Here is a 16,786-nt window from a genome sequence, read left to right on the forward strand (position 1 = left end):
GTTGCTTATTGGACTATAACCCTTTAAATTGATTCCAGAAAGACTATTACAAATCAGTAGCCTCACCATTTCGCCTATGACACAGACCTAAGGACTGTACATGTATATTGATCTTTTAACCATTTACAACTCTCTCCTTTCTTTTTCCTTTTATTATTAAACCTTTAGTTTTTAGTACCTAAAAGATAGGCATCAGTGTGATTATTGGGTAAGATCTGAGACACATATGGACCTGGGGATAAGTGTCCGGTCCTTTGGGATCGGTAAACCTCACATATGGTGAATCAGGTTTTCAGTAACCCTTCACTATATTCCTTGGCTGTCTAGGTGGGAACCAAGGGCTGGGATGCCTAAAGGGGACTGTAGTTTGCCCTCTTGTTACCCAGCGTGGTACTGCAGAAGCTGTATTGTTATTAGCTTAGTGAATCCAAGTATAGAATAACCTACCACTTTTAGGAACTGCCTGCCCTATTTCTTGCAGTCTGCCCTGAGTGAGGCACTCAGTGTGGCCTATCTACACACCCCGGTCACACTACAATTATGGGGAACCCTAATATTTTTAATATACTCCGGTGACAAATTATACTGACACCAAGGTCAACAATCTACTTCACTGGTGCCATGGGTTTGAGTGCTTGATTCCAAAGCCTGTAGTTAACAGTCTGTTTCAATCGTGTCAGGGAAAGAAAAGGAAGCCCAATTATCTTGCTTAAGTTCATATTTTAATGGAGTGAAAACGTATCTAGTTTACTGTTTGTTTGTAAGGTGATTCTGAAGTCTTCATCGAGACTCTGTAATCCTATTTATGCTTTGCTAGAAGTTATGGCTTGATACTGATGTCTTGTTTCTATATTTATTACTGAAAGGTGTATTTCCTGTGAAATGATAAACACATAAAAACTAAAATTCAAAATATACTTTAAGGGCCAGCTCCAACTCCCACAGAAGTCAATAGAGCTTTTCTACTGACTTCATAAAGATTTGGCTCAGGGTTGAAATGAAACTGGTCCCCAAATTTGTGGAGCTGACTAAACTTACAAGAAATGGGATCCCAAAGGAAATTTCTGACCTAACTCAGAAGGACTGCTGTTACTGCACTGAAGCTAGATCATGCTTATGAAGAGAGGGAAAGTGGGCTACTTGATAATATTGAGTGCATTTTCAAATATGTTCATATCCCATATATATGAAGCATGCACTAATCACACATTTAATGAATCATTTAGCCAATGCATAGGAAACATCACTGCATTGACCAGCTAGTAACCGTGTACACTGGATTACAGAGCATACTGCCTTCCATGCATGTGCCCACACACCAGCTATGCTGAAAACAACCAGCAGCTGGTATCTGTGGAAATGAGGATTCTTCATGGGGTCTATAAAATACAGTGAAATAAACTAGTTTGTGACTGGCCAACTTCTGCCTCCACTTCTCCTATGCAGCCCCCTGACAACATTACATAATTTGTTCATGAATGATTTAAGCGTGGGTCACCACAGCCAAAGCTTTCTGATTGGGTGTCAAATGTATCAATCCCATAATGTTGTGAATAACTCAGAGCTGACCGTTAAAGTGACATTTATACACACAAATGAATTTAAGAATGCAGTGTAGTTGTAGCTGTGTCAGTCCCGGGATATGAGAGAGACGAGCTAGGTGAGTAATTGGACCAATTTCTGTTCATGAGAGAGACAAGCTTTCTTTCTAGTCACACAGAGCTCTTCTTCAGGTTAGGGAAACATACTCCTAGCATCACAACTAAATGCAAGGTGACACTTGGAGTACTTTTCCCTGACCTGAAGAAAAGCTCTGTGTGAGCGTGAAAGCTTGTCTCTCTCACCAGCAGAAGTTGGTCCAATAAAAGATATTACCTCACCCACCTTGTCACTCTATAAGAATGGGAGTAAAACAATTCAGAAAATAGTGCAAGTTCAAAATGATTAAAAATGCTTACCCTTATGGTTTGACATCTGTCGTTATCAAGAAGTGTGCCACCTTTAATATCCCTGTCATTGCTTAGTTCTAAGTATCATGGAACACAAGCAGTTTTTAAAGACTATATATTTCTTATTTCCATTTTTTCCACAATATTTTTGTTGAATTTGGCTCTCAGAGAAGGTCCCAGCTTGCCAGCCTCACAGGATGAAGGCCTCTCGTTATCCCCAGAAGGGGTGCAGAGCAGATAATCACCATGTATGCGTCTCATGCATCACGCCAACAACATACCTCCCCCAAACTAGAGCAACCCCCCGCCTCTAGGAATGGAACGATAGTTCAGGTCACATGGCCCATTTGAGCCTTAATCTCCCTGAGAGCCAATTAGAAATGAATGTGGTAGTGTTTTTTGTGATGAGGACATTTGTACTTGAGATGGACTGAGATCACTTCATAGACCCAGCACTAAGATATGTTGTAAATGTGTGTAATATATTTATAAAAACCACAAGTACAGGCAGTCTTTGAAAACTATTGCACTTTTCTGTACTGATGACCTAACCCAGCACTCCATTGCTGTGGGCTGGTGGCACTGCAGTAAACCTTACCCGAGTGATTCCCAGCGCTCCAACATTCTCACTGTAAGAAGTGGTGCCATTTCCTGTTCCCCACGCCCCAGCCAGAAGACAGCCAATTCCCTCAATTCCAATTCCACGGTTGATAGCATGCTTCGGAGGGGGCGGGGCACCAGACAGTCGGGCGCAGGCATAGTAATCGCCTACTGACTCCACCATAGAGGAAATCACTCCAGCTATGATGCCAAATATCCCAGCCAAACTGATTGTTGGAACTCCCCACTGGCCTGCAAATTAAAAAAAAAAAAAGCGAGTCATAACTTGGGCTAGTTTTGCTGTAAAATCCATTCAAGTAAATCACTAATGACTTCTCTAAGTGTTGGCCTGTGCTTCTAGGCCAGCCCCACCTGAGCTTTACCATTTGGGTTCCTCAGGGTCCTTATTTTCCACGGTCATTCAAGATCATTAAAAGCAAAAAGCATACACACAAAACAACAACGAGAAGGAACAGTAAATAATTCACAACATGCTACTACAACTATACCTGGGTATGGGAACCGGAACCAGGGTGCTTGGGACAGAACGTCTCCTTTGATGTCAGTCCGAGCCAGATAGCCATAAACTGCAGGGTCCGAGGGGAAGGCATTGGTAACAGTGAGTGCAAAACATATCAGCCAAGTAATGGCGAGGCCAAGAAGAACCTAGACAGCCACATAAAGTGTATTCTGATTAATGGCCATCCTCATTTCCATTATAGAAGTACTCTGCCTCCTGGAGCACAGACAAACAAGGCCCCATTGCATTCTGAAAGCATATTCTCTTTTTTGTTCCCCCACTTGCTTGTTCATTAAATAAGATGAAGGTGAAATGGCAGAGTCTCCCCCCGTACAGTTTTTTGTCTGGTTTAGAAGCTTCACTGAAACAGTGGCTCTCAACCTTTCCAGACTACTGTACCCCTTTCAGGAGTCTGATTTGTATTGAATATCCCCAAGTTTCACCTCACTTAAAAACTACTTGCTTACAAAATCAGAGATAAAAATACAAAGAAGTGTCACAGCCACACTAGTACTGAAAAATTGCTGACTTTCTCATTTTTACCATCGAATTATAAAATAAATCAATTGGAATAGGAATATTGCACTTACATTTCAAGTGTATAGCATATAGAGCAGTATAAACAAATCATTGTCTGTATGAAAGTTTAGTTTGTACTGATTTAGCTAGTGCTTTTTATGTAGCCTGTTGTAAAACTAGGTAAATGTATAGATGAGTTGATGTACGCCCTGGAAGACCTCCGTGTACCCCCAGGGGTACATTAACCTCAGGTTGAGAACCACTGCACTGGAGAATCCAATTTTCCCTGTTACCCAGAAAGTTTTGTTGGAAGCGGCTGTGAATACTGACAAGCGATTACTAGCCAGGCTTACCATCATCACCTTGTAACAGGCTCTCAGAATCCTTAGCTACACTGCAGTACATTATGTCATTACTCAGACTTGGTAAAAACATCAGTCTTGTGAGCACCGTCCTGGCAATGAACTGCTGCTGACTATTGTTTTAGAAAGAACTAGAAGTGCCCTTGGTTTGTGGTACACACCAGCTGGGCTCAGTGACTGGTAAGGGCCAGTGTCCACAGTATGGTGACCAGTTATCTCTAGTCAAGAAGTAGGAAGCACTTATTTTCACTACGCATGGGCACTTACAAGGCCAGGATAAAAACACCTGCGCTTTGGGGGAATTCTACCACAAAAATGAGTTTTAACAGACTAAACCAAATGCAAAACATGGTAGGAGTCAAACAGTAGGAGTCAAACTGTGAAGCTCTTTCTCCCAATGGGGAGCAGTTACTCAGCCAAGGAATCTCACCGACTCCAGTGGAAGTGAATGGGAGTAGGATTATTTGGGTGTCTAAACTGAACGTGATTTAGTCCAGTTCTAGTAAAAGTGGATTATCTGGTGACCCAAGTCCAAAAATGATAACTCACGGGGAAGATCTGGAAGAGGTAGACCTTCGAGAAGTGGCACTTCCTAGATCCTTGGTACGATGGCAGTGGCATGGGCACATTTTTCAGGTACTGAGAGAACAGAACTATGAAGAAAATGGCCCTGGAATGAGACAAAAAAAAAAAAGAGAGAGAACAACTGCCTCGTTTGCTTTACCACACTCGGAGGACCCGACTTTCAGAAGTTCTGAGCATCTTCAGCTCCAACTGATTTCAAAGCACCTCTGACAATAAGGCTCTAAGCGCATGTCTTCACTGGAGCTCAAACGGTGTCAATTCCAGCTCAGGATGACACTGAGCCATTTGAGCTAGTGCACTAAAAACGGACTTGTAGTGCTGTAGTAGTGGGAGAGGCTAGCTGCCTGAACACATCCCTAGGATCTCAGACAGGATCGTACATGAGGTGGCTAGCCCCTACCACTGCTGCACCACCGTGACTTCAATTCTGTTTTTAGCATGGATATGTCCCCTTGAGATGTAATTTACACCGTCCACCCCTAGCGTAGACATTCCCTTAGTGTCGCGGGAAGACGCAAACCAAAGTTGAGGTTGAAACAAGCCTTCGGTTATATTTTAAATATAGTTTTGTTGAGGGTTTTGTTTTCAATTCTGATTTTTTTGCCTCAAAAACCAGCCAAACATAATTACATACAATGAACCACCAAGTATGACATCTGCCAGAAGCTTAAACGTGACGTTAAATAGAACAGAGGCAGAATAGAGAGATCGGTTGTGTCCAGACAGGTTGTATAGGAAACTATTCTTGGGCCCCACTATTTTCATTAGAAGGAAAGGTCATTCATTTCATGGTTTAAAGTTTATTCAATGTCAATGTTTTTTAAATGGCAAAGTGAACCCACATGGAAAGGAGAAAAGGATCAGTTGAGAGATAAATCTCAGGCTTTCAATGTCCCACCACAGGCAGCTATGGCCCAGTTCTGATGTCACATCCAGATGGCCAATAATACCCGTGCAAGTTCGTGTTTTGAAAGAAACACAAGAATGAAAACCAAATGTCCGGATGTTCTACCCAGTTCTCATTTTTCTTCAGAGTGATTTTAGTTTGATTTCCAATTTTTAGGTCTATATTTGTGATTACTGCCCATTTATAGTTGTTTCCTACAGTGTGATCTGTACTGCTGGATTTATGTAGCTAATTCTCCACTGGGGGATACAACCTTGCAGGCCATACCTGCCCCAGTTAGATGAGAATGAACAAACAAAAATATTTATCAAACAAATGCTGAGCAGATGGGATATGCTGGTAGACAAATGCAGACATTCTATTACTGTGTGTTAGTTAAACCTTTGAAGAGCCATGCAGGTTTTTATACCCAAATTAAATGTATGTAAAATTAAGGGATTAGTCCAAATAGGAATCAATGGGGAGTTGATAACAGAACCTGGCCCCAACACTAGCACCTGCTGCAGTTGAATTATTGAGGTACTATTAGGACCTGCGGTTGTGATGCGGCAGCATCAAATGCTGGCCTGGGAAGGGAACAGCCAAAGGGACAGTAGTAGCTCAAGCTGCAGCAGGGGCTCAGATGATGGTGGAAGGAGAGGCAGTTGAGACAAGCTGGTGGTAAGAGAGAAAAATCTAGCTGCTGAGTTAGCAGATGAACTGGAGTTTGGTAGGAAGTGAGGTGATAAAATAAAAGATATCCAGGAGAATAGAAATAGGGGACTTGGAAATGAGAAGGAAAACTAGGAGAAGTTTCGAGTCAGTAGAAGCTGAAAAAAATTGAATAGGGTAAGCGAGCAGACACTATTAGAAATGGGAAGTAGTGGGAAATAAAATCTACAGCCGTACTGGAGAGAGCGACTCAAGGGAAAGAACTGAAAGGAAATATAACTGGTGGAACAGGGAATTGATCAGAAGCTGTGTTAGAGTAAAAAGATCCTGAAAACAGTACATGAGAAGCCCACCTACAAAGGACCTAAAGTAAATGAACAGAGAGAATGACTGTTTGAAAATCTATTGAAGGAACACAGGTCAAAGGCACTTACCGGACAAGTGAGGGCCCCTAGGTAAAGAAACCCCTCTTGTGGAAAAACTCAATGAAGAGAGAGACCGCCCCAGGAACACCAAATCTAAGGAGCACTTCTAGCCAAAGAGACACAAAGGATAGGACAGCAAGAGTGGAGCTGGACTTAGAACCAAGGAGAGGAAAAGTTGATTCTTTGCCAAAATGACACAGTATATTAAGTAAATTTCTTCATTCTTGGTAAAAACAATGCATTTGGTGTTAACTGCACAAAGGAAGAGTAGTGTGTACAAGCTTGCAAAGGTTAATGTGTTGGTAACATCTAGTTTATTAATATAAGTAGTCAGTACTCAGTAATATTGTATATTATTTATGCTTCTGCTACAATCTTTGAGTTTTCCCTTATAAAGTTCTAAAAATTTAAAGTTCTCTCGTTTGTCTTGGTTTGCCTCTGCCTCTCCACACAGTTGGCATAGCCTCATTTAGCCTGGCTCACTGCAATAAATGTAATAATGTTCTGAGCACTATGAAATGCACGGATGTAATGAGATGAAGAGGTTTTCTAAGAGACAAAACGTGTAGATAAAACACTCAAGATAAGGAAAGATATTTAAAGCACTAACAGGAACGGCTATCCTTGTTACCATATAAAAATATGCCACGACACAGTCAGAGCATTGACTAACTGGCTGTCACAGAGTCACCGGGCGATGCTCTGGAGTGACTCCATATGAAGCCAGTCGGGACTCTGGGGGATCCTCCTCTCTCTGAGCAGACTGTCTCCAGGGCAAGAAGCTTAACAGCTTCGACCTTCCTGAGTCTGACCTTGGAGCATTCAGCATCCCATTCCACACCGTGCGCTTCCCACAGCGAGTCCGCACCGGCGGGGCTCCTGAGGAAGCCAGAGGGCCCTGCACCCCACCTCCGCAGTCAGATGTGATTCTCGGCCAGCCAATAAAACAGAAGGTTTATTAGACTACAGGAACATGGCCTAAAACAGAGCTTGTAGGTACAGAGAACAGGACCCCTCAGTCCGGTCCGTCTTGGGGGGCGGGAGGCCAGAGCCCCATCTGGGCCTCCTTCCATTTCCCCAGCCAGCTCCAAACTGAAACTCTCCTGTCCCTCCTCTCGCCTGTGTCTCTTTCCCAGGCCAGGAGGCCACCTGATCTCTTTGTTCTCCAACACCTTCAGCTGGCACCTTTGTAGAGGAGGGGCCCAGGCCATCAGTTGCCAGGAGACAGGGTGTCGGCCATTCTCTGTGCAGACACCATCACACTGGGCTTCTAGGGCTCTTCAACAATCAGACACCCTTATCCCACCACCTAGATACTTAAGAAATGCCTAATGGAAACTGAGGCACTCACAAAGCATTCAGAGAAAACATTAAGAACATTCCCACTTCATCACATCTCTCCCCCCTTCGAGACCAAACTGAGTGGGGTCACTTTAGCCAGCGACCTGGGGAAGTTCAAACCCACCAACGTTCCCATGGATGCCCCAGCATTTCTCCCATTCCTTGGTGGGAGTTTCACCAGGCCCTTCCAGTTTCACACCCTCCCTTAGGTCGGGTGTGCTCGACTGGCACTCAGAGGCCACATTTGGGAAGGTTTATGCAGCCCGTGCCCTTTTGCCACCCCAAAACCCCTGGGGTTCAAACTGGGTTCCGGATTCTCCCAGAGCTCCAGTCTGGAGGGCTGTGATTTGGGCTCTCTTGGTTAAGAGCCCCCATCTTGACTTTGGCCACCCTCTGACCAGGTGTCTCTGTGACCAGCATCTCAGCATCAGCCCCTTTCATTTGATGCAGCCACGTCGGGGCAGAGTGGTCGGTATACGCCTAAAGCGCCGCCCAAATAGATACAGCTGCAGCTTTTTAAGGGCCTGCACCATGGCCAGGCATTTCTTCTCTATGGCCACATAGTTCTGCTCCCGGGGCAGCAGCTTCTTGCTCAAGTACCCGATGGGGTGTCTCTCCCGCTTAGCATCAGCACCGCACCCAGCCCTGCGTCTGACCCGTCAGTGAACACGGTAAAGGTCTTGGCAATGTCTGGGTTTACCAGATTTACCGGGCCCTGGATTAGAGCCTCCTTCAGTGCACAGAGAGCCCTCTGGTACTGCTTGGTCCAGACCACCTCATCTGGCTTCCCCTTCTTACATAGCTCAGTGATGGGGGCAGCTAGGGAGCTCAAGGGGGTACAAACCTCCGGTAATACCCTGCTAACCCAATAAAGGCCTGGACCCGTTTCTTGGTCTGGGGAACAGGCCAATCTCTGATCTTCTCCACCTTCTGGAAAGGTTCCTCTGTGATGGACAGGGGTCTCAAGGGAGCTTCACCCTTCTCCCGGGCCTTCCCCACCCTCTGGCAGGGTCGCAGGACCTGCTGGGTTGCGTCACAGACTCCGGGCCAGTAAAAGTTCTGCAACAGCCACTGCCTGGGGCGTTGGATCCCCTGGTGTCCTGAGAGAGGGATATCATGGGTGAGGTACAATAGCCTGTGGCGATACTTCTGGGACACCACTAGCTGCCTCCTGATCCTCCACAGTTCTGCTTCCCCCGGGGGAGCCCATTCCTGGTACAGAAATCCCTTCTCCCACAGGAATCTTTCCCTGCAGCCTTCCCCAAGGGAAGCACGGTGGCCAGCAAGTTCCCTCAGCTTCTCCTTCTGCAGCTCAGTCTGGAATTCAGCTGCTGGAGAAGGGATGGGGACCTGTTCCCTCTCACTGGCTGGGCTGGGGTCACAGCCTTGCTGAGCCCTGTCCCTGGTAGCTCCCTCCCTGCCGTGGGATCACTTCCCAGCAGCCCCTCTGGACCAAGCAAACCTTGTTGGCAGCCGTCCTGCCCCGCCTGTGTCTCCCCACACTCAGCTGGGGTCTCCGTTCCCCCCATGCTCAGTGCTGCCTTTGCTGTCCCAGTGGGGGCAGGCAGTGAGCTCGCTGCTTTGATCACAGCATCAGAGCCAGTGTGAGCACCCTCTCAGGTGTGCACGGGGGTGGGGAGCATCTCTCCATCCCACTCTGCCCTAGGAGGCTGATTACAGGCAGGCAGGTATCCCGAGCTTAGCAGCTCCTCCCACTGGCCAGCCAGGTCATTTGCCTTTTCACTGACCATTTCCATCTTAGCCAATTGTTTCCCTGGATTCAAATTCAAATCCTCGGCCGTTACAGGAGCTCGGCCTGGATCCTGTCCCAAAGAAAGACAGTCATCCCCCAACAGGACCTCACAGTTGATATCCTGGAGAACCCCAACTACCAGCCAGACCGACCCCTCCTGTGTCTTCACAGGGATCTGGGCCATAGGCAGGGAGAGGGGCTTCATACCTGGGACCTTCACCCAGTTCACAAAGCCCCTCAGCATCTGGTGGGCCTACACCACCCGGGGTCTGACAACAGTTCTCTGTCCCAGCATGTCGCCACCCCAGGAATGTCTCCCCATTGACCATCACCTTCCACTCCCACTGGGACTCTGAGGGGCCTGAGCCCAGGAAACTCCACGCTAAGACATATAGGCTGGGGCCAGGAGTGGAAGCCTGTCCACCACCCACCCATCTGGCTGATGGCATCTATGTCCTTGGGACCCAGAAAGGGAGCTACATACCGGGGCTTTTCCGCAGGGTCCCCCTGGTTCAAATCACCAGCCTGCTTGAAGGCACTGAGGTAGGCATCCACATCCCCCCACTCCTTAACCAGGGGCAGCAATTTAGTATCAAGGTTCCCAGCAGAACTGGCAACCCAGGGTCTATCCCCACTCACCCCTGGGAAGTTCCCTATCCCTACCCCCTCTCTATCCCTATCCCTACCCCCTCTCTGCTCCCCCATCGCCAGTTCATGCTGCTGCTGCTGCTTCTTCTGCAGTTCTTTCTTGGGCTCTCGCTGTCTCTCATGGTCCTCTCGCTCCTTCGGACTCAGCTCCAGTCCCATCTGTGTCTGACCCCCTGATGGGGACCCCGATCATGAAGACCCCCATCTAGTCGGGGACAGGAGTCTTGGGGATGCCTGGTTACCGCTCCAGCTGCTCCCAGATCCTCTTGTAGCCCCATCTGGGTCAGGAATCTGCTCCTTAGGCAGTCATCATTTTCCAGCTGCATGACTAACTGTGCTTTGGTGAACTTTCCAACCCGTAACCCTCTCTTTTTGCACAGGTTTACAATGTCCTTCTTAAGGAGATGGTGATAGGCTATCACTTCGCTGCTCCCAAGTTGCTGTGGACTCGCAGGCCTGTGCGCTCTCAGCTCCCCATGGTTTCAAGGAAGAGCCCCTAGTGTGCCAGCCCTTCTCCAGGTCACCACCTCTCTCCCAGGGCCGAGCCGCAGACTCCTCCACCCCTGAGACTGCTCACCGCAGTCCCCAGGGAGACCCGTTACTGCAACAGTCCTTCTTGCTGGTCACACTCCCAGGGGTTAAGCGTAGCTCCTCTGCCCCCCGAAACCACTCCTCTCTGAGCCTTCAGCATGCCTGGTCCTCATTAATCCCCCTTCATTTTACTGCTCCCCAGTCACTTACTGCAAGAAGCGCCATTCACAGGGTGCAGTAGAACCCACCTCTAACAACAGTTGTCACACAGTCACCGGGCAATGCTCTGGAACTACTCCATACAAAGCCAGTCAGGACTTTGGGGGAGCCTCCTCTCTGTCAGTAGACTGGGAGGCTCCCCCAGAGTCCTGACTGGTTTCGTATGGAGTAGTTCCAAAGCATTGTCCGGTGACTCTGTGACAGCTGGTGCCAGTGGTGGGATAAGGATGTGTGATTGTTGCAGAGCCCTAGAAGCCCAGTGTGATGGCGTCTGCACAGAGAACGGTCGATACCCTGTCTCCTGGCAACTGATGGCCTGGGCCTCTCCTCTATAAAGGTTGCCAACTGAAGGTGTTAGAGAACAAAGAGATCAGGTGGCCTCCTGGCCTGGGAAAGAGACAAAGGCGAGAGGAGGGACAGGAGAGTTTCAGTTTGGAGCTGGGTGGGGAAATGGAGGGAGGCCCAGATGGGGCTCTGGCCTCCCTGCCCCCCAAGACGGACCGGACTGAGGGGTCCTGTTCTCTGTACCTACAAGCTCTGTTTTAGGCCATGTTCCTGTCGTCTAATAAACCTTCTGTTTTATTGGCTGGCCGAGAATCACATCTGACTGCGTAGGTGGGGTGCAGGGCCCTCTGGCTTCCTCAGGAGCCCCGCCGGTGCGGACTCGCTGTGGGAAGCACACGGTGTGGAATGGGATGCTGAATGCTCCAAGGTCAGACCCAGGAAGGTCGAAGCTGTTAAGCTTCTTGCCCTGGAGACAGTCTGCTCAGAGAGAGGAGGATCCCCCAGAGTCCCGACTGGCTTCATATGGAGTCACTCCAGAGCATCGCCCGGTGACTCCGTGACACTGGTTAGGCATGGAAAGCTTTCACAGACACCGGTTTCTTTTTCCCAATTTCTAAAGCTACAGAACCCAACATATCTGCCCTTTTGTGCGCTTGGACCAATGAAGATTGTTGGTAGGTTTATGAATGGTTTGAAAAATGGTATTTTAGGTGGAGCTGATAGTACTGCCTGTTAAGGTTACCCAACACCTCCTATTATAAGGCCAGCCAATTTTATAAGCAACCGAAAACAACCTACAATCATTCAGGCTAAAGTTTTGCATGCTGGTTGTCTGACTCAGGATGCCTACGTTTGAAAAATTTCAGCTAAAACAGATCAGCCATTTCCAAGAATGAGGCTACGGAAACTCAGTTGCTTTACCCATAGTAAAAAGTTCTGAAAACCTTTTCTTTGAACAGCTCCAGCATGACCATGCCTTGAAATTTGGTCGTTGGGTCAGGAATGTGCCTTTTGCCATCCTGTGAAAATCCACCCAAATGTATCCAAGTTATTAGCCTTTGGGGAAAAAAATTACAGTTTGCATATACTCATTAGAAAGTTATTTGATTTTAGCAGCTAACATTTCTGAAGATTATATCCTCACTGAGCATGCTCCAGCCTCTTTCAGCTCCTAGTGCTGACCCGACAGCATATGCACCATGCCCACAGAGCAACAGAGCAGACTTTCACCTAGGCATACAGGGACAAAGATAGAGTTGCCCTGAAAAGGATGTTCCCAGCTGCTCTGGGCCAGGGTGAAACTGGGCACCAGAATGGAGAGAAGGGAGCCTGTCTCTCCTGTACTCTCAGTGCCACCCCTCCCTCCTGGTATCCAGGCACTGTGGAGGAGGAAGCCATCTGATGCAATTGCAGAGGGGACAAGAGCCATACCTGCAGGGAGGGAAAGGAGTAGATTGGGACAAGGGGGTCTAGTGAGACTGGCACTAGAGGGTGGCAGGACAGAGGAGGTTGGTAGACTAGGAGCCAGTGAGGTAAACAGAGGAAGGAATAAGAGTTAGTTGTCTTGGAGGAAGGGGCAGGAAGACCAAGAAGAGACTAGAATTGAAGGGAGGTTAGGATTGGCAGGACAAGGAGACTGGGGCTAGGAATGTGGTGGAGGGAACCGGGGAGGGGAGAGGGGGGGACAGGGACAGGACAGATCTAACAAGAATCTGGGCTGTGCAGGGAGAACTAGGACTGGCTGGGCAAAGACTGGGACAAGGATGGGGAGGAGGTGTTGAGGGGGACAGATTGGATGAGGACCCTGGGGAGAGAAGGTAGGACAGAGCCAGTCTATGCACACGAGGGAGAGAGACAAAGAGCCAGGAGTGAGGGGACTAAGACTATCTAGGCAAGGAGGCTAGGCCTGGGATGAGAATCCTGAGGAGTGGCGCCTCGTACTGGCTAAGTGAATGGGACCGAGACAAGGAACCAGGGGTGAGGAAGAGACAGGGACAGGTTGATGGGGACAGGGCAGAATATTAAAACATTAAGATTTTAAATTTAAGCACTCAGAAGTTTGGAAATGCCAGCAGTAAGGCTGCCTGTGCAACCTTAATTCAGCCCCTATGCATATGCATTATAATACAGCCTATAGTTACATGCTCTTTTTTCCCATAGGACCCTAGCCTCATTCAGTGCACAGGGTGAACCTGTTCTGGGGATGAATCAGGGCTGTTGTCTGTAGGACCCCCTGCTACAATGGTTGCAGAAGTTGGAAGGTGTAGATCTGGGACAGGTGGGTCTCGACTTGCCCAAAGCTAAAGGCCTCCCACCCCCAGCTAGGGGGAGATGCTGCTAAGCCCAAGCTACAAGTGAGGGAGTGGGACAATGCAGGGGGGAGGGGCAGAGAGAAACAGGAACAGGAGTGAGGTCATTGGTTGAAAATCAGAGAACCAAAAGAAGCAATCAAGCAGAGAACTCCGACGGCACCCACTGCTTTTCAAAGGCACTGAAGGAGTCAGTGGACACCACCGAGAGGAACTCAGCCTGGAGGCGTGATCGAACAAGGAAATGGAAATAGGCCCCACAGTTGCAGAGTATTTCCCCCATCCGCCTTCCTCCTCCTGGAGGGATGGATGGCCATCTTGGCCAGCCCCAGGAATAGGTCGACGAGGAGATTCTGCAACTTTGTGGGGGAGCACAGATCAGGAGGTATGGGGAAAGTACAGCCAGAACCTGAGTCAGAGATTCTGAAGGAGTCAGAAGAGGGGCTGCCACCTGATGCACCCTGCATAGACATGTGACAGGGTCTCCCTCTCACCGCAAAAGGGACAGCTGTGGTGGAGCCTGTGAACCATGCCAGGCATATGCCTGTGCTCTCAGCTCTGTAGAGGAGCTTCCAATTAATATCCCTGGCAGGCCGTGACATCAGAGTGGAGTATAGGCTAGCCCCATGGAGTTCCTTGCCCTCCTCAGGTGGCATCAGGTCTCACCACTTGGCGTCAGGGGAGGACACAAGAGAGAGGAAGTCGATGGAGTGAAACATGAGTGCATGAAGGTGTTCTCTAGGCATGGTACAGGATGGACCAGCTGAATTGCAAGTTGTGTAGTGAAAGAGGCAGGAGATTGCAGGAAAAGAAAGGATGGTCTCATGGTTGAACAACTATGCTGTCCTGGTGAACTGGATGCTAACCCTGCCTCTGCCACAGAGTTATATGATGCTGGGAAAGTCACTTAATCCAGACCTTTCACAGGTAGACATTAAGTGGCTGTGTCATTTTTGGATGCCTGACTTGAGATCCCAACGTCTGTTTTCAGAAACGCTGAGCATTCACAGCTACAACTGAAGTCAGTGGGACCTGTATCAAGTCCCAGGTGTCTCAACTTGGGAACCCAGACGTGAACACTTTTTAATTTGATCTCTCTGGGCTTTAGTTCCCCAGCCATAAAATGGGGATAACAGCCCCTCATCTCACCATGGTGTAGTGAAAATAAATCCATTAGAATTTGTGAAACACTCAGATACTATAGTGATGAGCTCCACAGAAAAGTCCATGGGAAAATAAATAATTCTCTCTGCAGAGTAGGGCTTGAATAGTGTGCAGGAAATAAAGACTAGGGCCATAGTATTGACCAATGAGAAGACAACACAATATTGAATAGCTACTCGTTAAGTGAGCACCATCCTGTACAATGAATGAGGCAGGTGCCTATGGGGAAAAATATGTGATCATAAGAACAGCCATACTAGGTCAGACCAATGGTTCATCAAGCCCAGTGTCTTGTCTTCACACAGTGGCCGTCACCAGATGCTTCAGAGGGAATGAAAAGAACAGGGCAATTATAGAGCGAGCCATTCTCTGTTGCCCAGTCTCAGCTTCTGGCAGTCAGAGGTCTAGGGACACCAGAGCATGGGGTTGCATCCTTGACCATTTTGTCTAATAGCAATTGTTGGACCTGTCCTCCAGGAACTTATCTAATTCTTGTTTGAACCCAATTATACTTTTGGCCTTCAAAACATCACCTGGCAATGAGTTCCACAGGCTGTGCATTATGTGAAGTACTTTCTTCTGCCTATTAATTTCACTGGGTGATCCCTGGTTCCAGTGTTATATGAAGGGATCAATAACATTTTCTTATTCACTTTCTTCATCCCATTCATAATTTTATAGATCTCTATCATAGCCCCTTCGTTTTAGCTTTTCTAGGATGAACAGTCCCCGTCTTTTTAATCTCTCCTTGTATGGAAGCTGTTACACACCATTAATCATTTTGTTGCCCTTATCTCTACTTTTTCCAAATCCAATATATCTTTTTTGAGATGGACGACCAGAACTGCATGAAGTATTCAAAGTGTGGGCATACCAGGGATTAATATAGAGGCATTATGATATTTTCTGTCTTATTATCTATCCCTTTCCTAACGGCTCCAAACATTCTGTTCACTTTTTTGACTGCTGCTACACACTGAGCAGATGTTTTCAGAGAACTATCCACAGTGACTCCAAGATGTCTTTCTTGAAGGTAAAAACTCATTTAGACGCCATCATTTTGTATGGATTGTTATGTTTTCCAATGTTCATTGCTTTGCATTTATCAACACTGAATTTCAATTTGCCAGTTTGTTGCCCAGTCACCCAGTTTTCCCTTTGTAACTCTTCGCACTCAGCTTTGAACTTGACTATCCTGAGTAATTCTGAATCATCTGCAAACTTTGTCCCCTCACTGTTTTCTGCCTTTTCCACATCATTTATGAATATGTGGAACAGCACTCGTTCCACTACAGAATCTTGGAGGACCCTGCTATTTACCTCTGCCCACTGTGAAAACCAACCATTTATTCCTACCCTTTGCTTCATGGCTTTTAACTAGTTACTGATTCCCATAACTGCGTACTTTGCTTAAGAGCCTTTGGTGTAGGAACTTGTCAAAGCTTTTCTGAAAATATAAGTGCACTATATCCACTGGATCACCATTACATGCTTGCTGACACCTTCAAAGAATTCTATTAGATTGGTGAGGCATGATTTTCCTTTACAAAAATTGTGTTGACTCTTCCCCCAACATACTATGTTCATTTAGGTATCTGATACGTCTGTTCTTTACTATAGGTTCAACTAGTTTGCCCAGTACTGAAGCTAGGCTTACTAGCCTGTAATTGCCAGGATCGCCTCTGTATCTCTCTTTAAAAAATCAGCATTACCGTAGGTATCCTCCAATTACCTGGTACAGAGGCTGATTCAAGCGATAGGTTATATACCACAGTTTTGTATTTAAGTTCCTTCAGAACTCTTGGGTGAATGCCATCTGGCCCTGGTGTCTTATTACTGTTTAGTTTATCAATGTGTTCTAAATCCTCCTCTGCTGACACCTCAATCTGAAACAGTTCCTCAGATTTGTCACCTGAAAAGAATGGCTCAGATATGAGCATTTTCCTCACAGTGAAAACTAATGCAGAGAATTCATTTAGCTTCTCCACAACAGCCTTGTCTTCCTTGTGTGCTCGTTT

The 16,786-nt window shown here is 47.2% G+C and overlaps 1 protein-coding gene across 1 annotated transcript in view; it reads right to left on the reverse strand.

Moving 5' to 3' along the window:
• LOC140909091 (solute carrier family 23 member 1-like) overlaps positions 1-16,786 on the reverse strand; it is an 83,244-nt gene that overhangs the window by 10,823 nt on the left and 55,635 nt on the right. Inside the window, exons 6-8 of the mRNA XM_073337594.1 lie at positions 4,500-4,620; positions 3,059-3,215; positions 2,548-2,801 (exon numbers count right to left, since the gene is read on the reverse strand). Of these exons, the coding sequence (XP_073193695.1) occupies positions 2,548-2,801; positions 3,059-3,215; positions 4,500-4,620 (532 nt within the window). The remainder of the gene's footprint in view (positions 1-2,547; positions 2,802-3,058; positions 3,216-4,499; positions 4,621-16,786) is intronic.

This window comes from Lepidochelys kempii, chromosome 1, assembly GCF_965140265.1.
Source record: "Lepidochelys kempii isolate rLepKem1 chromosome 1, rLepKem1.hap2, whole genome shotgun sequence".
In the NCBI taxonomy this organism is placed as follows: Eukaryota; Metazoa; Chordata; order Testudines; family Cheloniidae; genus Lepidochelys; species Lepidochelys kempii.